The 23193-nt window shown below is 47.6% G+C and overlaps 1 protein-coding gene across 7 annotated transcripts in view; it reads right to left on the bottom strand.

Annotated features, from left to right (window-relative positions):
• The window catches only part of CAPN6 (calpain 6), a 49266-nt gene extending 31667 nt beyond the window's left edge, over positions 1-17599 (bottom strand). For 4 of the 7 annotated variants that reach the window (XM_069015644.1, XM_069015640.1, XM_069015645.1 and 1 more), the window contains exons 1-4: positions 17522-17599; positions 16006-16259; positions 9717-9799; positions 8712-8884 (exon numbers count right to left, since the gene is read on the bottom strand). In XM_069015644.1, the coding sequence (XP_068871745.1) occupies positions 8712-8876 (165 nt within the window). In that variant the 5' untranslated portion in view covers positions 8877-8884; positions 9717-9799; positions 16006-16259; positions 17522-17599. Of the gene's footprint in view, positions 1-8711; positions 8885-9716; positions 9800-11737; positions 11813-15349; positions 15466-16005; positions 16260-17521 lie in introns of those variants that run through there. The other 3 variants (XM_069015641.1, XM_069015642.1, XM_069015643.1) reach the window with 3 other exon arrangements.
• Between the last annotated feature and the right edge of the window lie 5594 nt (positions 17600-23193).

Raw genomic sequence — 23193 nt, forward strand, 5'->3', positions numbered from 1 at the left:
TCCAAATGAACACACAAGGTCTCTGCAGGGTGAAGCACTCGGCCAGAGCTGGGCATCACCTGCAGAAAGGTGAGGAGAGACACAAAATCCTAGAACAACATGGAACTCCTGATCCTGTTTCTGTAGGACCATCACAGACACAGAAATGGAGCCCATCTGGAGGAAATCTCATCAGCTTCTTGGAGCTTCTTGTTTGGAGCCACAGCACACTGCGCTCACCTCAGCCTGGATGTGGCCTGCAGACTGAGGCCCAGGGAAAGGGGACATGGACAAGGGTCACACAGCTGGACATGACCCCCCCAAGAGTGGAATCCCAGCCCCTGCCAGCAATAACTGCCAGGAGGGATTCAGGGAATTAAGAGATCCCTCCCTGTTTGTTTGGCTGTGTGAGAGGAATCCTGGGGCACCACACACAGCTCTGCTCCACTTCCTGGCTCCAGGAACAAAACAGCTGGGAAAGGAAGTGCTTAACAACACATCTGCACCAACCCTCTGTGTCTGGTGACTGCTCTGTCCAGTGACTTCTCCTTGGACCCACCCTCTTTCCCATCACTCCTCTTAGCACAGAAAGAATTTTTAAATTCCCCTTATAGAGCTACCACCACTCAAATCCTACAGCACAGATTCTGGGTCTCTGCCTGCCTTCCAAATGCCACAGAGTTGCCCTGGGGTGACAATGCAAGTCCAAAGTGCTGCTTCACCCTTCTTGCCACTGCAGCATCCTGCTTCCCAAGTCCCTGCCCCACGTCATGGGCACACATCCATGTGCATATATCCATTTAAACACATCCATGTGCATTTATCCATTTAAACACATCCTTGCCTGCCTGCTCTGGGTTCATGCCCTTGCAGCCCATCATACAGGCTTTATATTTGTGTTAGAAATTGGGTTGGTCTCATCACAGACAGAAATGCTGTTGCAAATGAGTCAAGATTTCAGCTTGCTGGGGGTTTACATTGGAGAAATTGATCATTGTATGTGAAGTTTATATTGTTCAATTTAAAATTCTCTTTAGGCAAAATGCAATCCAATACGAAATACTTGCTGTTAACAGGATTCTCTCAAGGTCCAGTGCACAGCAAATTTCCAGAGACAAGCCTGTTAATTACTACTTTGAGGCTTTGGTGACAAAGGTTGCTTGAGAATATGAATAGGCCAAACCTGCAGACAAAGTCAATACACGTTTTCCAGTTTGTCTGGTGATAGAACACCTGCAGGAGCTGAGGCAGGGCTTGCAGCAGAGATGTCACTGCCACTGGGAAAGGATCAGTGTCATATTGAATGTGAATTAGCACAGTGGCCATGCTCTGGGCATTTAAACCCTCTCATCCCCTTTTCCTGGCACCAACATAACATTTCCTCAAGGGATTATAATATATTTTTATTATGTTCAACAAGGTATGTCTTGTGGCAGCTGTCTCTTCTGCTGTGGCAATAAAGGCCCTTCCCTTTGCACTACAGGTGTTGGCTCCATAAGAGATTAGCTAACAAGAACACATGAATAATAATGTTGTGCTGGAACTCAGGAGACTCCTTTGGAGTCTCCGTGGTTCCTCAGGAGGCTGCTCTCAGACGTTGTGAGCTGTCAAGCACGTTTTACATGCCTAATGTAACACAAATCCTCCTGTTTGGTTCTTCCTTTTCCAGCCAGCTGTGGAAAAAAAAGCCCAAATGAACCTCCCAGTTGTGAAACACACAAACACACACCCCAAAAACCCCACCTTTGCTACTTCTTGGCCAAGCAAGGGCAAGGGACTGGATGAAACAGCTGTCTGGAGCTCCCTACCTTTGCCTGCCAGGGTGCTAGAAGGTGTCACATTCTCTTTTCAGAATACATTCAGTGAAAAAAAATAAAACAACCCAACCTCAAAACCTTAGGAGAAAATAATAATGGGAGAAGGAAAACAACAAAACAAAGCCCACAATGTTTTCAGAGAAGTGTTTGGCTGGACACCATAAGAACATGCTGTTCCAAGTACCTTAAAAGACCAACAAGGGAAGGCTCTTTAGAGCTGAAAAATGTTTCCTTGCCTCCAAGAAATATTTCAGCTTTATTAGCATATTTGGGGAAAAGTTGCAACATTAAAATTAAAGCCAAAACGTATTTTAACCCAGTACTTACCCCCCACAAAAAAAGCTGTCATTCCTCCCCTCCATTTTTACAAAATGTGTTCACTCCTCAAAAAGACAAATTGCTTAGAACAGCCAGACTATTATTAATTTCAAAATGATTGCAGGATCATATTAGGGTAGCAGTAAAAATGACAATGTTATTCCATCGTGATGCCATCTATGAGAACTTCCATTCCTGGTTGGTGAAATGAGAATTCCAGTTCCAGTGGGTTCCAGTTACCTTTTTGATCTCTGATCAACACATCTAGTCGAGCTATTAGCACTCTTATTTAGATTACATTTAGATTTCAACTAAATCCAAAATCCTGGCAGCTAAGTGCTTTAGAAAGTTTTGAATTTCAATGAATTTCCATGTGTCTCATGCACCAAATCACAGCTGACCTCCTCTGTCTCATCACGCCAGGGCAAAACCAGGTGGCCACCTGAAAATGACATTACATTTCCAGCTGCTGGAGAAAATGATCCAAATCAGCCGATTTCACCAAGTAAGACAACAAGAAAGCAGACTCTGAATGCAGCTGATCCAGAATTACAGCCACACAGGAAAGGTAAGACTTGTTTTGACCTGGATTTGAAAGACCTTGCCCTCCACTTTTGGACACGTCCCTGGGATCTTTGTAAAGCCGACATTTCCAGCCTGTGGATCACCAGGATGCAAGAACAGCAACAGCTGTCCAGACGATCACTCACTCCACTAAACCTACCCTCATTAAACAAACAAAGCTCTCGAGGCAGATTTTTAGTCTCCCCAACAACAACAAAAAAAAAAAAAAACGAACCAAAACCCAAGGTCCAGAAGCCAAGTGCCAGCGCTAATTTTACCCTTAAAGAAACACAGAGCACGATGAAGCCCTACCTACCCCGGCATCTCAGATGGGGGGCAGCTCATTGTTCTACCCTTAACGTGCACCCATCACCCATCACCCTCCCCTCCCTCCCGGCTCCAAATTAATTCCGACAACGTGAAGACAATTCCACTTAATTGCAACTGCATCATCTCCTGCAGGATGCCGCTGCCCCTCCTGCCGTTTGAATGTGCAGTTGCCAGGGCAACGCGTGCGAGGACCACGCTTTTGTGCTGCCACTTGCATCCTCGGGAGCCGTGCCAACATCGGAGCTCCCGCAGCTGGGATGGATTTAACGCCTTCCTCCCCGGGAGCCTTCCTCCCATCGCAGGGAGCAGCCAGCCCTTGGCAAGCAGCTCCTCGTGCTCTGCAGATCGGCACCTGCACGAGAGGGACAGCAGATGGCTGCAGCTCAGCTCCACAGCACCGAGCACGCAGCGTGCGGGAACAGCTCCCCTCAAACGTGCAGCAGTGCCAGGCTCCATTTGCAGGAGCTTTGGGGTGCACCGTTCGTCCTTAACGAGGAAAGAAAAGATCCTTCACCATCGTTGACGAATTTTCTTCTTCTGGTGGTCTCCCAACTGCTTGTTGTTGTCCCCTCACCCACCCCCTCCACACTAACATCACGTCTGGAGGGTTACATGGTCCCTGCCTGCACGGTCCCTGCCTCCACAATTTTAACCTAAAAGCCACGATTAATGTGTACAGAAACCTCCCCATCAATCTCTCGGATTATCTTCCAGGGCAGACTGCTTCCCAGAGGTTAGCTCTTAATAGCTCTCCTATTTCTTTAAGATGAAGGGTTTAAACTTAGGTCAGAGCCTACTTTGCCTATGACCTTTTATACCACTTTTGAGCCTGCAAGGCTTAAGCCCTTCTATAAAAATTAAGGTGCACTGCAATCATTCTCTTTATATACACACACGTGCAGTTAACAAAGAAATACCTGACTTAAAACTTTGCCACAGGTAATGAGCTGTAGCTGAAGATCACAAGCTAAATCTGCTTTTAACAGCAAGAAGAACTATTTGTAACAATGGCAAACAGCCTCCCTGCCACTGCACTCGTGTAATCACAGCTAATTACAGCATACAAAAGGGCCTGTTAAAATGATCACCAGTGCCATCTAGGAAGTCCTAAAATCCTCCAGTAGCCCTGTACAGCTGCACTCGTGGAGTGAATGGCTGAAAGTCACCCACTGAAGGATGTTGGAGCGTGTGGAGGACAATATCCACGGTGTTGAGATCCAGGATGTGACAGACACATAAGGAAAAGAAGCCACTTAGGACTGATTTCGTCTTAGTGCAAGGTTGAGTCTTTCACAGCCCTTTTCTGCTACCAACAGGGCCCAGAGAAGCACAGCAAATAAACTGCAAGACACTGGCTCACACAGCCTACAACCTGAAACCACCTTTGTGTCCCCAGCTTTGCTTGAGGCACATAAAAGGATTTGTGAGCTCCTTCAAAGCTCAGCAGAGGCTCAGCACCACTCTTTGAAACACATTCCCTCACCTCCCAGATGCCATATGTGCCATTATTTTCAGTGCAAACACGAATGTCACAGCACACAGAGCTTTGCAACTTGTGTTTACCTATGAACAAGAGTCAATAACCACCAACAGCAGAGAAATGTGAACAATTCTGGGATAGGCAGGGAAACAAGCCTAAACTTCAGCTGTTTCAGTACATTTAGCCTTTGCAGAATAAGTAATTTTTTCAAGAAAACAGTAATTAAATCCTTCAAAGTTTGAGGGGTGACGAGGGGATGTGGGGAGGGACCCCTCTTCTGACTGAGCACGAACATGGCTGTCACCCCCTATTTTTAACTGGAAAAAAGTGGCTGAAGGAATTAAAAAGGCACATTCAGATCTGAAAAAGGGATCACTGAACCAAGAGCCACACTCCAGCAGGGAGCTGGGAGCATGGAGAGGGGATCTGGCAAACCAGGCAAGTGTCACTGCTCACAGGGGCTGTTGCAATCCCATCGCTTCGCCACACTGAAGGCAGCAATGCAGCTACACTGAGTGCACATCACTGCCATGCCAGCTGATGGTATTCCCCTTTAATGTCCACTCTCCTGCAGCTCTGGACTCCCCCCAGGCCCCATCCTGGCAGATATCCCAGGGTGTGATAAGCTGTCACTCCACTCCATGCCCCAAAACCGCTCTTGCAGGGGTAATGCAAGTGCTCAAAGCCTGACGCAGTGCCAGGACACCTCCCTCTCCTGCAGGCACCACTGGGCTCGACACGAGTCCCAAACATAAGCAGATGTCTCTGGTCTTATTCAGACTGGAAAACAGGGTTAGACTGCAGTGACACAGCTACAGAGGAGACAGAGGAATTAACTGATGAACAGCATTGCATCTGAGGGACATTTAACCCAAGCGTGCTTACAGCCAAGTCTTTCATGACCCTCATTCCATGAAATTTATGACAACTGGGTTACTGTTAAATATTCTGGAGGACACCGAGACCACAAATCCTGCCACTGGTGAATAAAGAACATTAATGCAAAATCTCTAAAGCTCAACCAGAATAAGTGCCCACGCAGGGACTTGCCCCAAGCTTCCTCTGCTTTCCAAATGAGAGCAAAATCTTAAACAGGTAGCGAGGTAGGGGAGGGTTTAGGGTTCAAATCAGCACTTTTAAATGGGAAAATGTTTCAGCTCCTGAGACGGCAAATTGTTTTCCACCAGTTAGAAGCAAACAAAAGCTGGTGCTGCCTCCAGTAAACACGTGAAGGTGCAGAAGTCAGAACTCCTGAATTCTCTGGCACCTCGGTCCTGGATAAATCACCAACCTGCTCATCCCACACTCCCCAGTTTGGGAAATGGGGAGACACTTGTCCTGTTTATTCCTAGGACTGTATCATTCCAGAACACAACAGTGCCTTATTTCCTGGACTTTTCAACTGCATGAAATTTTCCAGCCCTGAAAATGCTGGAAAACTGGTGAGAAGGGTGGAGAATGGGGCCCATGGCATGCAGTGCTTCTAGGAAAAAGGGCACTGGGCTGTGCACATGCAACTCTCCACCTTCAGCCAGGTATCTGACCTTTGGAGTTAATGGGAATTTAATCGAGCAGAGCAGTGTCCCTCCTGTGGGCTGGGACACAGGAGGGGTTTCTTGGGAAGCAGTTCAGCAGTCTCATGGTGTCTTCCTGAACACAAAGCAGCTCTGTCTTCCCAGAACATAAGGGTGCAATCACAGCCCTTTCATAAGGAGAAGATGCAGATCAAAGCAGAATCAGGCTCATAAAACCCAGGGTCAAGCGGGGAAACCAGGAAAGCACATGATAAGAGCCTCATTCTGTCGGATCAGACTATTTTCCTTGATGAAGAACTAAAGAACGCTGTTTATCTCTGAAGCAAGCTTACCCACTCTTTCCTCACATGCCTGCCTGCCCTGCTTGGGGGACCACTGCTGTTTAACACTGACAAAGATGTCCTTGAGATTCCATCCTTTTTGCGAGGTCAGTGAAAAAGTTCACACAAACCCGAGGTTTAGTTAAAAATAAGACAAAGTATCCATTCAGCAGTGACGGTCGTTCCTGGGTGTTTTCAGCCCATGCTGAGCAGGACCACCACAGAGAGGCAGTGTTTGCCTCGGAAAGGAGTTAACCAGGACAGGTGGCCCAGGACATCCCAGATGCAGCCAGGCCAGAGGCTTCTCCTGCCTCTTGGGTCCTGCCCCCAGCCCCACTTCAGCCTGGCAGAGGGGGCAAACTCCAGGGAAATCACAGGGAAAGAGCAGGATGGGCTCTGATGCTAATATCAGTGGGCAGAAAGAATGTCCACTAACAGGAGGGAACCTTTCTACTTTTTTTCCAACAAACCAGAAGTTTTTTCCCCACAGAAAACCTCCCCAGGAGGCTTCCTGCATGAGCTGAAGGACTCTGGAAGGTGCTGCACCTTTGAAAAGGTGGTGCTGAGCCCAGTTGTTATTTTACAGGTTTATCTCAGAGGGACTGGGGTATTAGCAGAGCCCAATGTTCAGAAAGACCAGCAAAAACACATACCAGGGAAGGTTTAGATTAGATAAAAGGAAAAATTTCTTTACCAAAAGGGTTGTCAAGCACCGGAACAGGCTGCCCAGGGAAGTGGTTTTAAATACCTGAAGATATTCAGAAGATGTGTAGATCTGGTGCTAGGGACACAGTTTGGTAGTGGACTCAGCAGTGTCAGGGTAAGGGTTGGACTTAGAAGCCTTTTTCAACCTAGAAGGTTCTATGGTTCTGCATTGTTGGCATCAACACCTGAACTCACCCTCTGAACTTCTCAACAGCAGAGACCAGGCACTGGTGGGATATGGTTCAACATCTCAGGTGTGTCAGGTGAATCTGTGCATGGTTTTATGATGAATGACAATGAAACTAATGTGAAGAGAACATTAATTGAGAGCTTTCCTACATTAACGTCGTGTTTAATGTGGGTAATAATTGGATGCAATGCTCATCACTGACCTACAGTTAAGACTTCAAACCACTGACCACCACCTTGAACAAACTCATACACACCAGAATGGCCCAAAATGGCATCCTTGGCTAGAGTTTAGCTCTTGCTTCACATCTCTTACAAAGAACAAACACTTTTCCTGACCTCACCATGACTGGTTGCACAGCATTTCCCCTCCTAGGAGGGGGTGAAAGACTCCAATAAACAGGAAAGCGCTCAGAAATAAAAATAAACCCACAGACTTTGGAATGTCTTCTTTTTCTTTCCTAAATTCATTCTCCCCATTCTTCAGTCTCACGTCTTACTTGGAAAACTGAAATGGGAAGCAGGAAAGCAACCCTTGGACTGCTCATTAAAATTCCAATAGAGAAGCTGCTGTGAGGAATGAGCACCACCAGGAAAGAACAAGAAGAAGCAAAAGAGAGAAGCAGTCTCAGGCCATCCTGGCAAACACAGTCCAGCCTTGGTCAGCCTCATCTGTTGTCCCCTGTCACAGAGGACAGAGAACAGCACCAGCTGCATATGAAGGACATCACATTGGCATCGTGTTTTCTAAAGAAAGACACCCAAGTTTGTCCTTCCAGAAGATTAACTCAAATCCCAAAAGTAGACATGGGTGAAGTAAAGGAGAAATTCATCATGCTTAAGGGAGAAAATACTGCATGCATCTGGCTAGAGGCTTCCACTGTCCTCTCCATTACACTTGTGAGAGTAAGAGAACAGATGACACTGATAGAAAGCCGGACTGGGAATGGGTTTGTGTTCTTCTGAATTGTTTTCTTATGGCTGTGAACTGATTTTAAAATACATGCAAAGCATAAAACCTCAGAGCAAATCAACTAACAGACCCCATCTATAGGTAGTATTAATAATTTGAAATGCCCACTACATTAGTCACAATTCAAAGCAAATGACATATTTGTTTTCCTGTTAAGATGCCAGAAAAAGTGGCAAATAGACACCAGCATTCTTGGTTGCTTACAGATAATAGCTGTTCTTTTGGCACAGAAAATCACTGGTGGGTAATTGAGGTTTTACACAAGTCAGAGGCAAAATCCACTGTGAATTCAGCATAGCCATGCAGAGACCAGAGATGGCATCAACCAATAAAAGAAAACCCTCCACTCTCCCTGGGTAGAACCTGGGGCTAAGGCTTCGGCAAAACAAACTGGAACAGCTGAGGGAGAGGGTGGCAATCCACAACAGAACAGAGGTGTGCTGTGACACCTCTTGGTGGAAGTGTCTCTGCTGGAAGAGACAGCAGGAGCTCATCCCTTACCTTTGGCCGCTTCCACTCCACTCTCCCTCTTGCTGCTGAGTCATAGTAAAGGGATTCATCCGAGGCTGGAAACTCGGGATCCTCAAAGAGCCGGCCCTGCTGGACACACTGCCCCTTCAGCTCGTGGTACTTCTGATCTCGGAAGAGCTGCACTGATGAAGACATCTTCCTGTCTAAATAGGATCAATATTGGACAAGCTATGAAGGTTCTTGAAAGTCCATAGCTGATACCACTCCCTGGTCTTTAACAAGAGAGCATATAACTTGTTCTAAACGAGATTACTGATTTATTTAAAATAAAGCAAAACAACCCAGATTATAAATTAGATCATGTTAAAGACTAGGAAAGTATAAAACCCAAAAAGATCTTATATATAGGGATCATATTTTTGTCTGAACAGAATGCTTACCAGGAAAAAGCCCAGACCAGGCACAAAGCCAACATTTTGCTTTGTCTAATTGATTGGAAAGGTAGCAGAGTGAGGCTTGGCTCTCAGTCTGCACCACATGTGAAGGGCTGGGCCATCTTTCTGTCCTACATTCTTCTTCTGGCCACTAAAGCTTGAACTATCCATTCCAAATATGCCTAAAAAAACCAAAAGCAGATTTCCACATTTCTCCATCTTAATTTAAGTGACAGTACTTTGGCTTGTACTATTGCCTTTGAACTTGATGCTACATTTCAGGAAACTGAATTCCCCGAAGGAGAAAATATTTGCAAATAATTGATGAGAACGAAAAGTATTAAAAAAAGCACAACAGCAACAAATAACCCAAACAATGTGTTCTCAGACCTTAACTCCCAGAATCCTGACTATCAAACTTGGCAAGTCTACAGTCGCACCCACAGAGCTCAAATAAATTGCTTTAAAACATTTTACAAATGAGAAATCAATTACAGAAATCACTCAGGTTTGACTGAAATCACTCAGTTTGAAATTTGGAGGACATGAGGGATGCTACATCTGCTTCAAGAGAGGGAGTGGTGAGAGCATCTGAACTTACTCTGGAAAGTTCTTGTGTGTCAGTTCCTCTCCTCTTCCTTCTGGACACAGGTTAAAGTTAACGATGGATCTCCCCTTCCTTGCCTACAGCAATAAAGACAAATGCAGGTTGAATTAACCAACATCCTGCTCTGGAGCATGGCACCACATTGTCCTGGCAGCCACTTGCTGTGTCCAGCTGCAGTGAGCTCAGCTGGAACTCCTTGAGCCACCTGCAGCATGAATTGGATGAGATTCCACGAATCTGCAGGAAGCTAAACCAAGCTTTTGCAGGTGTGCAAGTGAGCACAGCGAGAGAAAAACTGAAGAGTAATGAGGAACACTTGGAAACATCAAATTTATCATGGTCTTTGTTCTTGTGAGTGAAAACTGTTTGTGGATGCCCCCTCCCTGGAAGTGTCCAAGGCCAGGTTGGATGGAGCTTGGAGCAACCTGGGATAGTGGAAGGTGGCCCTGTCCATGGCAGGGGGTGGGACTGGATGGGCTTTAAGGTCCCTCCCCACCAAAGCCATTCTGGGATTCTGTTACTTTCTGGTTACTTATCTCCCTCAAAAAAAAGTCACAAGGCCTCTCACTTGGCAGGTTGCCTCCCAAGACAGGGAAAATAGATTTGCTTTCCCCCCCCCCCCCCCCAAACCAGTTCTTCAAATTCAAGTGCAGAACAACTTGTCAATTTTACAGGGGTACCTCAGGGACCACAACAAAATAGTTTGACTAATTTGGGTGGGATATAGATTATTTCATGATAACTGGCATTCTTGATCATTAAAAATTCCCCATGAGCTATCTAACATCCTAAACTGAGTCTGTTTGTTTTTAAAATAGCCCCTGGGTAATGAGGGTTTTGTCACTGCCTAATTCATTGAGATAGGTCTTTCATGACCTCATTCCCCTGCCCTTTCTCCCTTTCTATCTGCCAGACAGGAACATGAGTCCTTCCAGGATTAACACTCCATTCCACAACAGCCTGGAATGTTCTGTGGCAACGCACAGACGATAAAACAGTGCCTGCCTCACCCTGGGCTGCACAGCAGTGCTCAACGAGGGGAACACCAACAAGGAGGAGGCTTCTCCTGCAGCTCTCTTATCCTGCCCCTCTCCAGGCTCCCTGTGACATCTGGAGTGTGTTTTAGGGGCTCAGGCTCCTAGGGCTGCTCATCGTGGCTGCTGGATGTTTCACTCCCACCCAGGAGGCACTGAACTGAAGTCCAACCACCATGTGGAGAATCAGGAGGAATCCACATTCACAGGAACCCAAAGCTGCCCTTTTTAAATGCATCAAAAGTATCTCTTTCTCATTGGAGAGCCCTCCATCATCGAGAATGTCAGTGCAGTTTCTACACAACAGCCTGCTGGTTTGGGCGCTGTGGATGGAGGAGCACAGCTGAACCCTTCTCCCCTGGGGTGTTCACCTACCAGGACATGGCCTGAGGCAGACCTAGCTCCCACTGCAAGGTTTATTTTTGAAGCAGCTCCTGGTTTTTGACCCTCAGTTGATGACTGAAGTGCCCAAACTAAGAACCACACTCCTTCCTCCAGTGGGGACACACAGCAGCAGAGCATCCCCTGCTCCAAACCCACAACTTTACCCCGGTTCAGCTGCCACTCCAACCTTGCAGCGCTGAGGAAACACCGTGCAGGGCTTGGCAGCTGCCCTGCCAGGGCTCCCTGCTCTGCCATGTGGTACAGAATGAGCTGTGAGTCCTAAAAATAATGCAGGCCAGCTCACAGACACTCTGCCACTGTGCAGAGAGAAGGGACCACTCCAGGGGAGAAGGGAAGGGGGAAAAAGCCCTGACGAGCTCTACAGATCACCCAATCCCCCGTGGTCTCAGCAGAAGTACAGCAGGTCTCACGTCACTGAGATTCCAACCTCTGAGCTTTTAAGTCTTTCTCTGCCCCTCTGTTTTCCCAGAGAGTTTCCTATTCTTTTAGAAAAAGGGTTTCAGCAGAAGAGCGAAGCTGAGCTGGTGCAGAGTCCCCTCCTCAGCCTGACCACGGAACAATGTCAGTTTTACTTACAGTTTATACTCAGAGATGATTCCTCTGCCGGGAGCACGGCTAAATCACATTCAGCACTGGGCAAATATCACCTCCTGGCCTTAGGAGAGCCATAAATTAAAGGGACATTCACTTGAGATATCCAAGTCTTCACCAGGGCATTAAGATGAAGCTTCAAGTGCTAAACTATCCAACAGAGTTTCTTTACACTCACATTTCCCTGTCTTAACCTTTCTCTCCTCCAGCTGCTACACCGGAGATCCACCAAAAACAGCACTGAGTGTCCAGACAGGAGTGTGAGGGATAACTACACCCCTCCTTACCCTTGAATTCATGCACTAAATACACAAACCTGAACAGGAGTCACCTCTTCTCAGCCCAGTTTTGTAACTCTGTGTAACCAAGTGACATGCAGGGTAAAAACTCGGGCAGAGCAGTTATTGCAGCTGTCAAGCCAAGCCATCCCTCCCACTCCCACCCCAGCCTGAGGGGTGCAGGCACAGCAGGGCTGGGTTTTTCTTAACCAAACCCAGCACTTGCAGCCCCAGAGGTCAAGCAGCTGCAGAGGGCCCCCAGTGCCAGATGAAACTCCTCTGCAAGGAGGAGCTTGGTGTGTTGTAACATAAATTCTGTCACACACCCCACTTTGCTGTTCCAGCTGCAGGACTCCGAGGAATTTCCATGCGCAAAGTGCATTTCCAGGTGGGATTTAAGGCCACAGTTGGACACAGCTTTGAAAATGAAACTGCTTCTTCCAGAAGTGGATCCTGAGATCAGGCCCACCCCAGCCTCAGGCCCACATTCCTGCTGGCTCAGGAGCCCCCATCTGGGAAGACCATGGAGAGATGCCAGAAATGATGCACACAGCATATTCCATGCTCTGGGGTAGCCTCCCAGGCTGAGAGAGCTGAGGTGGTCCAGCCTGGACAAGAGAAAGCTCCAGAGAAACCTTAGAGCAGCCTTTCAGCTCCTAAAGGGAGCTTACAAAAGAGAGGGAGAGCAACTTTTTACGTGGGCAGACACTGATAGGACAAGGGGGAGTTGTTTTAAATTGAAATAGAGGAGGTTTAGATTGGATTCCAGGAAGAAGTGATTTCCTGAGAACTGGCACAGGTTGCCCAGAGAAGTGTTCAAGGCCAGGGTGGATTGGACTTTGAGCAACCTGGAATAGTGGAAGGTGTCCCTGCCCAGGGTGGTGGAATGAGATGAGCTTTAAGGCCCCTTCCAACCCAAACCATTCTGCTATTGTATGAACCCAGTTTTAAGCTTATTGTCCATTTGCACGTACCAAGTTGTCACCTTAGCAGGAACAACAGCCACCCACACCTGGTTGTCAGGTTTCTCTTTGGTACCTGCAGTTGTGGGCCTGTCTTGACAACACACAAAAACCTCCCAGCTCTGAACTCTGCTCCTTCAATACTGACTCCTCACCAAACCTCAAAGCCACTGTTTGGACTGTGACAACAAAACAGGGACTCAAGTATTTCACTGTTTGCAAACATAGTTTCGTATTTTCCCAAACATCTCTGTCTCCATAGTTTGCTTCAGAACAATCAAACCCGTGAGTGCCTCCAAAAAAGCAGCCCTGGAGCCAAAAGCTTTAAATGACTCTGAACTGGTTTTCTGTAAAACTAATTAAAGGAACTTCCAGAGCTCCAGCTGGAAAAGGTTATTGCTCTCTCTTGCTGTGCAGAGTGATCACAGGTCCTTACGATGCAATGACTTTGCAAATCTGTATTAAGGGTGCAGGGGAACTTAAAGCAGTTGAAAAGCTTCCACTTCATAAACACTGTGGTGTCATGACCTTGGCTGTTCCACTGCTACTGCTGCAGCAGAAGCACCTCTTCTGGAGAAACTTACTCATTCAAATTCTCTAAACAGCTCAATACATTAACTTTATGCTGGACTGGATATCCTCTCTTCCTCGGCATAAGCCAATATAAAAGTATAAAGTCAATGTTAAATCTGTGTTGTGTGGATGTGTATTAGTATGAATATATTCAATTTTGATCAAATTTGCTGCACAGGATAATTTAATAGCACCCTGTCCAGTATTAATGACCGTGAGGCAGGGCTTCTCAGTAGTTTTGGATGGCAATGCTCTCCATGCCTGGGTGAAATACCAAGTTTATTCTGTGCTCTAGGCTCTGGGGATACCATGGCTGTGCAGCATTAGCCCTTCTTTCATCCAGTATTTGGATTTTCCAACAAAATAAGATTAGTTTGACTATTTTATGGCCTCTGTAACTCAGTACTTTTATAGGCATATAAAGGTTTCTCCATTAGCTCAGCTCAAGAATTAGCTACAGGAAGGAGATACAAGCATCTGCCTTCTCACAGAAACAGGATGGTGCCAACCTTGTTCTGCTGTGCAGTTTTGCCACACTTAAAATTGAGAGAGGAAAACACATATTTTCATCTGGGACTATCTGCCCATATCCTATTGCCTCTGAGCAGGAATGTGGGGGAGAGTAACTGGACATCAGGAACAGGACTGGCCACAACCTGTTTGCTTTCATGGATGGCATCAAGGCCTGGCAGAATCCTCAGGCTATAAACCAAAGCTTTTCTACCATAAAATTCATTACAACACTTGTATTGCAACAGCACAGTGCTTAACCAGGCTTTTCTTCCAGGTCTCACTGGACTGGGGAGGTTCTGTGGCACTTCAGCTGGGAGCTGGGATTTAGATTGCACTGCAGAGGGTGAGTGCTGGTTCAGGACCAAGCCTGACATTCCCTAAGCCCAGGAGTGCAGCAGGAGCTCTGCCAAGAACCTGGCACTGATTTTCACAGCTTCTCTCCTACCTCTCTATCTCTTATCTACCAGGAACTGGTGAGATAAAGAGTAAACCCCTTCTGACCCTTCAGGAGGGGAGTACAGAAGCAAACAGCTGCTGAGAAAAGCTGCCCTCGCAGGTGACTGTGCCCAAGGGGGAACAACTGCATCTGGCATGAGCAACACCCCAGATTTGTAGGGCTGATGGTCAGAAGTGTGTGGGATCTTCTCAGCTTGAGAACTGACTGAAATCAATACAAATCAATATATGATTGCACATATTTAAATATGTGATTTCATAGTCAAATGCTGATTTCATAGTCAAAATGCTGATTTCATAGTCAAAACTACTCCAAGGCCTGGCAGAACACATTCAGGGAGGATAAACTCTGGCTGGACTCCCTCCCTCCCCTCCTTGCCTTTCCCATGGGAGTTTATCCCAGCCTGTGAAACACTTTTAACCATTTTCTCTCTCTCCTCAGGCAATGGCAAAGATTAAAAAAGCAATGGGGCTAGCAGCAGAGGAGACTTTTGCCTCCAGCTGATTGGTTTCCAGGTGAAATGAAATGCTGAAATTCTTAAAGACCATTGCAAGCAGAGACAGAAGCCCGTGGCTCCTTTCAGGATTTCCCAAAGTGCACAGGTGTCTCCATGTTTCAAGAAACCTTGTCCATCAGTGGCTCCCAGTACAGCCTCAGGATCAGACACATTTTCAGTTAATATCAGAGAGGTACAATTCCAGTTAGATTTTTTTAAAAAAAGTAATTTAGTACACTAGATGCCAGTTGTTACAATTAACATGAATCCAGTCAAGTGATCTATTAAAAGCTCTGAAGAAAATGCAAACAGCATTACCCCTTGATTCATTCAAGCCAAGGTTTTGTGCTGAAACCACAGGAAACAGATTTCTTCAGAATTCCAGTACCTCTCCATTCTGCCTTTTCATAAAAGTTAGCTTAAGAAAAAAGAGACTGCAAATTAATCAGAAATTCCTTATCAGGCCACTCCATTATTTTATCTATCCACTGATCAATTATTTTAGATACAGTACAAAAATCTCTCCTTCACAAGAACCATAACAACGAAAAAAAGTAAAACACCCCCTTGAATTTCACAGTGAGAGAATCCACGGTGAGAACTGACAATATTTTGGAAGATCAGAGACAGGATGGCAAATGGAATTATACAAGCAGAGATCAAATGACACTTTACCAATCTGGCCCCTTTCTTTGGAATAACTGTAAAGGGTGCCTGTAGAGAGAAGAGTAGAATGAAACTGGTTATCCCAGAAGAAAGGAGAGCACCCATGCTTTGGCAATAAATCCTGCAATAAAGTTTGGCTCAGAGTTAACACAGAGCTGTGACTTTCTGAGAGAACTAAATATTAAACAAACACAAGTAATGCAAAGCATTTTCTCCCGTGCTGGCTGAAGTGCTCACTATGGTTCACACAGAGAGTTTTCTCCCTGTGACAAAGGTGAAAACCCAGTAAACACCAGTCAGGCACTCACCTGGCTGATGTCAGACGCTGCTCGGGGCACATCCAGCTCCAAAGTGGCTCCTGCAAACACGGATCCCTCGGCTTCTTAACCTGGAATTCTGCGGGCTGTACCCCAGGCACATCTCCAAGGGGGTGTGTGTTGGGATAACTCCTCCAGGGATGTCCCAGGAACAGCAGGAAAGCTCCGAGCTGACCGAAAGTGCAGAGCCTCATGCACTCCTGACACACAAACTGTCAGCTGTGGCTGGAACTGTGAATGAACTCCTAAAGAAGCAAATAAGGCTGTTTGGCAAGAGCTGCAGGATTGGTTTGGTGTTTTTGTAGGGAAAACAGATTGATGTGCACCATGGAAAAAAAAAAGTTACATTCCTTCTTAGGCTGCACAGCACTCATCCTTCTCCTCTCCCTGTCCTAGTAAAGGAATTGGTATCACTTTATGGGTTTAGAAAAGTTTAAAACTCAGGAAATAATACATTTCTCTGAGCTGTGGCAAAATAAAAAGTAGGGCACAAAGAAATTTTCAACAAAAAATGGTTTTGGCAAAACAAGCTTCTCTCCATACTTTGCTCAGCCTCAATTTCCTTCTGGGTAAATCCTAAACATCTGGGTTAATTTGACTTGAATTTTTTCTCATTTGAGGACTATAACACCTTTACTTTGCCATTATGTGGCTTTTACTTGTATTTTAGTAAATGCATTCCAATTTTTGAACAAGAACCATTTCAAAATGCATTAAAAAATGTCATCATTCTCCCCAATTTTCTTCCCCCGTTTAATCCTCATTTTAGCACAACTGGTCTAAGTTTACAAACAAGTTCATTCCTTCTCCTAAACATTATTATTATTGAGCAAATCTCCCAGAGGAGATTGGATTTCAGGGGATGAGTTACATCCACAAAATACTCTGAAGATGATTAAGAAGTATCACAAATTTCTGTACTGCAAGGTTTGCTGCAGGACTATTTGCTCTTTTACCCCAGCTCCTTTTGAAGGCACGCTGAAATCTGGACTGAATGCCCCTGGAAGCTGCCACTAGAATTCTACCATTTCAGGAGTAAAAAAGCCCTACATACTAAAGCCATGTGTTTCCAATTCCTGACTGAGTTTAAACCAGAGTTTAAAGCATAACAAAAAGCTGATGCCTATATATTACACACACACTGCGATTCATTTGCACAGCTCAGGGAAGAACATGGAAAAAACCCACAGGAGCACAACAAAATTCCGCTCTGTGAGCTGATAATAAATATTCACAGCTTATAAGATGTGTTCTCACAGTAGCAGCCTTTGCTTTGATCCAGTGCAGAGCGAAACCATGAGAACTTTTTGATGTGAGTGGCGTAATCCAAGAATTGTGTGGGATTTGTCTGGGCTGAGGAGGAGCTCTTGCTGGAAGTCTTGTCAGAAACAGAAATTCCTTTGGACAGGCAGCAAGATGAGCCCCACGGATGACAAGCAATGGAAAAAAAAAATCCTGTAAAGGAGGTCTCACTTACTCTGAACCATTGAACCTTACAACATCATACCTGAAAGCCTTGAATGATCCCTGCAGCTTCCTCGGTGGGTGTGTGCACTCCTCTGGTCTGGTTTCCATCCATGGTTGTGCTGCATCTCCTGGTGTCCCCAGTTGCCTCACTGCTCTCCTGCACAGCCTGCAAACACCCCCTGAGCAGTGTCCCCTGCTCCAGATTTGTTGCTTTCCAAACCTGACTCCTCCTGCACCGCCAGCAGGCAAACCAGAGCCCAGAGCCAGCCTTTTTTTTTTGAAAAGACAAACCACACAGCACAAGTAAACAACAGAACTTGCTCCTGTGCAAGGTCTTCTACACCTTCAGCACCTTGTGCTCAAAGCCCGTTCGTACCTTGATAAATTCCTGCCCATCACCTTGCACACACACTCCAGTGCCAGGTTCTTGTGTCCCACCAGAGCTATGTTCATCTATTATTCACTTCATTTCATGGGGCAATTTATTAATAAAACATGGGGCGGTTTCCAGCAGAGATTCGACTTAAATCCTACATGTTTACTCTACTCTTTTTAATTTAAACAGTTGGAACAAAGAAGAGCCCAAGAGGCTGAATCTGAAAACTAACCAAGATTCACAGAAAACTTTCAGAGCTGTGTATCCAGTTGTGTCTGATTTTGCTCAACCAACAGCATTTTGAACCTGGATCACTCATCTTTTGCGTTGTGGAATTTTGATATTTCTCCCAAAGCATAAATGACAGGAAGGGTTGGAGTAAGGGATCAGTCCCAGACTAGCACTGAACCCTCTGCACAGCACTGAGCTAAAAAAGCCCCTAAAAGAGAGGGCACAGAAAGGGCTGTGCTTTGCCCCTGTCTACAGCTGTCACAGAAACTGAAGAATACAGGACAGGATCCATCCCCCGCCTACCGTAACCACAAACATAACAAAAATTTCTACACCTTGAGAAATCAAAGGCATCTCAGAGACAACAATGATCTGTTGTGGGGACAGACCAGGCAGCACTGCCATCCATCCCTGCGGTTCCCCGGAGCAGCAGCGTTTGAAGCGGGCGCTTGGAGTGATTTTTTCAGGCAGGCTGGTCACGGCGAGGGAAGGAGCCTGAGGAGAAGCCCGGGAACACCCCTGCGAGGGAACGGCCCCAGGATTTATTTCCCTGAAGGACACACACAAAATCCTCCCTCCCTCCTTCCCTCCTGTGAGCCCGGGGCCCGCGAGGTGGCGGCATCGCCCTGGGATGCGAGGGTGGGAAAGGCAAGGGATGGGTGGGAAAGGCAAGGACGGGGTGGGAAAGGCAAGGACGGGGTGGGAAAGGCAAGGACGGGGTGGGAAAGGCAAGGACGGGGTGGGAAAGGCGAGGGAGAGGTGGGAAAGGCAAGGATGGGGTGGGAAAGGCAAGGACAGGGGTGGGAAAGGCAAGGGAGAGGTGGGAAAGGCAAGGACAGGGGTGGGAAAGGCAAGGGAGAGGTGGGAAAGGCAAGGGAGAGGTGGGAAAGGCAAGGACGGGATGGGAAAGGCAAGGACAGAGGTGGGAAAGGCAAGGGAGAGGTGGGAAAGGCAAGGACAGGGGTGGGAAAGGCAAGGACAGGGGTGGGAAAGGCAAGGATGGGGTGGGAAAGGCAAGGATGGGGTGGGAAAGGCAAGGGAGAGGTGGGAAAGGCAAGGATGGGGTGGGAAAGGCAAGGATGGGGTGGGAAAGGCAAGGACGGGGTGGGAAAGGCAAGGACAGAGGTCGGAAAGGCAAGGACGGGGTGGGAAAGGCAAGGACGGGATGGGAAAGGCAAGGACAGAGGTCGGAAAGGCAAGGATGGGGTAGGAAAGGCAAGGACGGGGTGGGAAAGGCAAGGACAGGGGTGGGAAAGGCAAGGACGGGGTGGGAAAGGCAAGGACGGGATGGGAAAGGCAAGGACAGAGGTCGGAAAGGCAAGGATGGGGTAGGAAAGGCAAGGACGGGGTGGGAAAGGCGAGGGAGAGGTGGGAAAGGCAAGGATGGGGTGGGAAAGGCAAGGATGGGGTGGGAAAGGCAAGGGAGAGGTGGGAAAGGCAAGGGAGAGGTGGGAAAGGCAAGGATGGGGTGGGAAAGGCAAAGGACAGGGGTGGGAAAGGCAAGGGAGAGGTGGGAAAGGCAAGGACAGGGATGGGAAAGGCAAGGATGGGATGGGAAAGGCAAGGACAGGGGTGGGAAAGGCAAGGGATGAGTGGGAAAGGCAAGGATGGGGTGGGAAAGGCAAGGACAGGGGTGGGAAAGGCAAGGGAGAGGTGGGAAAGGCAAGGGAGAGGTGGGAAAGGCAAGGATGGGGTGAGAAAGGCAAGGACAGGGGTGGGAAAGGCAAGGACGGGTGGGAAAGGCAAGGACGGGTGGGAAAGGCAAGGCAAAGCAAGAGGGGTGTAGGGAAGGCAAGGCAAGACATGGCAAGGGAGGGGAAGGAAAGGCAAGGGAGGGGTAGGCAGGCACTGTGGGGATCTGGAGCTTGAAGTAATATTAAAAGTAAAGGCAATAAAGTTGTTTCCTTCCATTATTGTGTTGCTTTTATGTTCTATCAATACTTTGTATTAGAGTATTTTTATTCTATTTTTTATTCTCTTATTAAATAAATAGTGTTTATTAAATAAAGATTGTAGGACTGGGGCCACAGGGGATGTAAAGCCCAGGGGCTGGAGCCAGACCCAAACCCATGTGGAGCTGAAATAAATCCCACAGAGAGGGGGATGGAGCTGCAGCTCAAGGGCTGCAGGAGCTACCCAGGGGCTTCCAGCCCAGCCAGTGGTGTCAAGCACAAGCTGGGGGTGGAATCTCAGTGGTGTTCCTGGGACTCAGAACCAGCCCAAGGGCACCTTTTGGGATGGGGAACCTGGGGCTCAGTGGCTGTTCCTTGCCCTTATTGCCGGCTGGGGTGGGATTGTGGGAAGGGGTGTGTCGGAGGTCAGGTCTCGTTAGCCCCTGTTGGGATGGGTGTGAGAGCTCATGGAGATACTGAAGTGATGACAGTGACTGATTCATGTCCTTGTCAACAGCCCTGGGCTGGAGTGAGAACCAGAAGCAGCTTTTAGCCAGAGGCAGAGGGAAGCTGAGGAGCAGGAGCTGAGACAGCAGAGGTGGCAAGACATAAACATGGTAGGGCTGGGGGTGAAGCTCCTGTGGGGCAGGGACAGGGTAGGGACTGGGGGGTTGGAACTAAAATGAAGATCCTGCTGAGAACCTGGAACAGCTTCACCTGTCAGCAGTGGGGAGATGTGGAGCTGGAGTGGAAACAGCCAAGCTGGCAATGAAATAAAGCTTGTGGGGCTGGAGCTGAAATCACTGTGGGGTTGGGATAGCAGTTGTTGGAATGGGGGAGCAGCTGTAGTGATGGAGCTCATTGTGGGGCTCAGCTGGAGCCATAATGGAGATCCTGCCATGAGAAGCTGGAGCAGCCTCAGCTGATGGCCGGGGGAAGATGTGGAACGAGCTGAATCAGCAGAGCTGGCAGTGAAATAAAGCTGGTGGTGCTGGGATAGGGACTAAAGGAGCTGAAATCACTGAGGGGCTGGGATAGGGACTGTTGTGACTGTGGTGTTGGGAGGGCAGAGGGGCACAGGGCTGGGGAAGGGGCCAGGGAAGGGGCTGGCTCTTCTCCCTCAGCCATCTGTGGCCCTGGGCCCATCCTGCTTCTCCGTGTGCCCATGGCTGAGGCCGATTCTTCCCCAGCTTCTCCCCATTCTCTGGCAGTGAGGGCCCTGTGCAGTGGCAGCAGGATGGGTGTTTTTGGGGCACATGGGACACGTCCCCTGCTGCCATTCACTGTGTGGGCAGGCATCAATCAAGCTGAAAACCACACATGAAGAGAAAACTCCCCGAGGAGCTCACAGAGACAGGAGTTCCCTTCTCTTTGTCATTTGTATTCCGAGTGTTGTGTAAACATTAAATATTTAAAACATTGCCTGTAGCACTCTTGTTTCTCAGTGGGATTTGGATAAAGCTGTTCCTGTCTCAGGGTCATGAGAAATGTGCTCGGGCTTAGCGTTTTCCCCTTCTCCATCGGTGATGCCGAGGCCTCCAGGAGTGCTGCCCCTCTCCCACAGCCTGAAATCAGAGCCTTGTTTAATGTTGGACGGGGCTTGGCTCATGTTTGCCCTGTCATTCATGGTCTGTGGGATGCTGCTGCTGCAGGAACATCGTCCAAGCCTATCCCAGCAGCTCTGCACTCCAAGACAGAGCCCCACTGCACCAAGCTTTAGGTTTTTCTGCAGTGTCCAGGCCATGCTCACTGCAGTCCATGTCTGCTTTGGAGCCTGGGAGGTTTCACCTTGGACACTTGATCATGCAATGACATTTTTTATTTAGTGAAGATCTGTCTTCCTGCAGTTTCAGATGCCAGGACTGCTCTCACAGTGCTGGTGATTTCTTGTGCTGGTAACTCCTAGCACCTGTTTTGGTTTCCCAGGTGAAACTGTTTACATGGAGTCTGAAGTAGTGACTATCCATTCTGCTGGCACCTGGAGTCCAAAGAAATTCTAAGCCCACTTTGGGCACTTGCTGTGTTTTTTCTGTGGCCCCAGGTGATTCCCTAGGTGACACAGAAATCTGTGGCCACTGCAGGAGCTGAAAGTCTCCTGAGTTGTAGCCTACTGCTCTAAATACTCTTTTCCTAGAGCTGGTGCCTGGCATTTAAAGTCACACCTGATCTACTTTTCTGACCAGAAAAGCAGAGTATCCTGAGTCATTTAAAGATTTAAGGATATTAAGGGTGGGCTCGGTTTTATGTACCTAAATCTGTGTCAAGGGGACAGAAAGGTGTTTTTCAGTTTCTGTTTTAATTCCATGAGGGGATGCTGCACTGGCCCGTGTGTGCCTGGAGCCTGTTCCAGGATCCTTTGTCACAAGGCACAGGAATAAGGGAATTGTCCTTTAAGAGGGCAGTGAGGAGAGCACGGGAGGACACATTTGCCCTTGTCCTCAAGTTCTCCAGCACATAACTCGTGTCCCCTCCCCACCCAAAGCGTGACCCATTCATTTGCAGAGCTACAAAAGCTTGGCCTCATCTCCCTGTGCTTGGCTCCTGCTCCCGCTGCACGTGCACAAGCGGTGCATGGGTGGGCGACCTCATTTGAGAGCTGATCTCATTATAGATCAAGTGTGTTCCTCCTCTCATGTATCTCACAGTTATCTTCCTCTCTGATGAGGACTCCTTAATTAAAGCATGGACAATTTGTAACAGAACAGCATTTTCCAAAGATTTTCTTTCCTGGTTGCACAAATGCATCGCTGTGCAGAGGCCAGGCTGGCCATGTGTTAATTTGAAATGAGGGTTTTATTGCTGCACCCTGCTCTAGGTGCTGGTCACCTTTCTAGGTAGTTCTGGAAGAATCACCATTTACAGGCTGCTGACAGATTTGGCTGTGGGTTATTCCAGCCAGGCTTCTGTGCTAATTCAACCTTATGTTAGCATTGGTGCCTTATTTTTCAGCAAAACTGAGGCCATGTCTGAGAGTGGCATCTTTGACCCTCTCTCTGTCCCCAAAAAGAGCAACTGAGTTCTCCTGTTCCACCAACCCTGAAGACCTGAGCAGCCCCCGGTGCCTCTGGAAGGTCTTTCTGCTTTCTCTGGTGTTCCCTTCCACAGGCTGTGGCACTCACAGTGACCCTGCCCCATCCCCAAAGGCACCGAGGCCACATCAGAGAGTGAGGGAGCCATGCTGCCTCCAGGACCCCACCAGTGCTGCCCAGCTCA

Source organism: Aphelocoma coerulescens, chromosome 4A (assembly GCF_041296385.1).
Source record: "Aphelocoma coerulescens isolate FSJ_1873_10779 chromosome 4A, UR_Acoe_1.0, whole genome shotgun sequence".
Classification (NCBI taxonomy): Eukaryota; Metazoa; Chordata; class Aves; order Passeriformes; family Corvidae; genus Aphelocoma; species Aphelocoma coerulescens.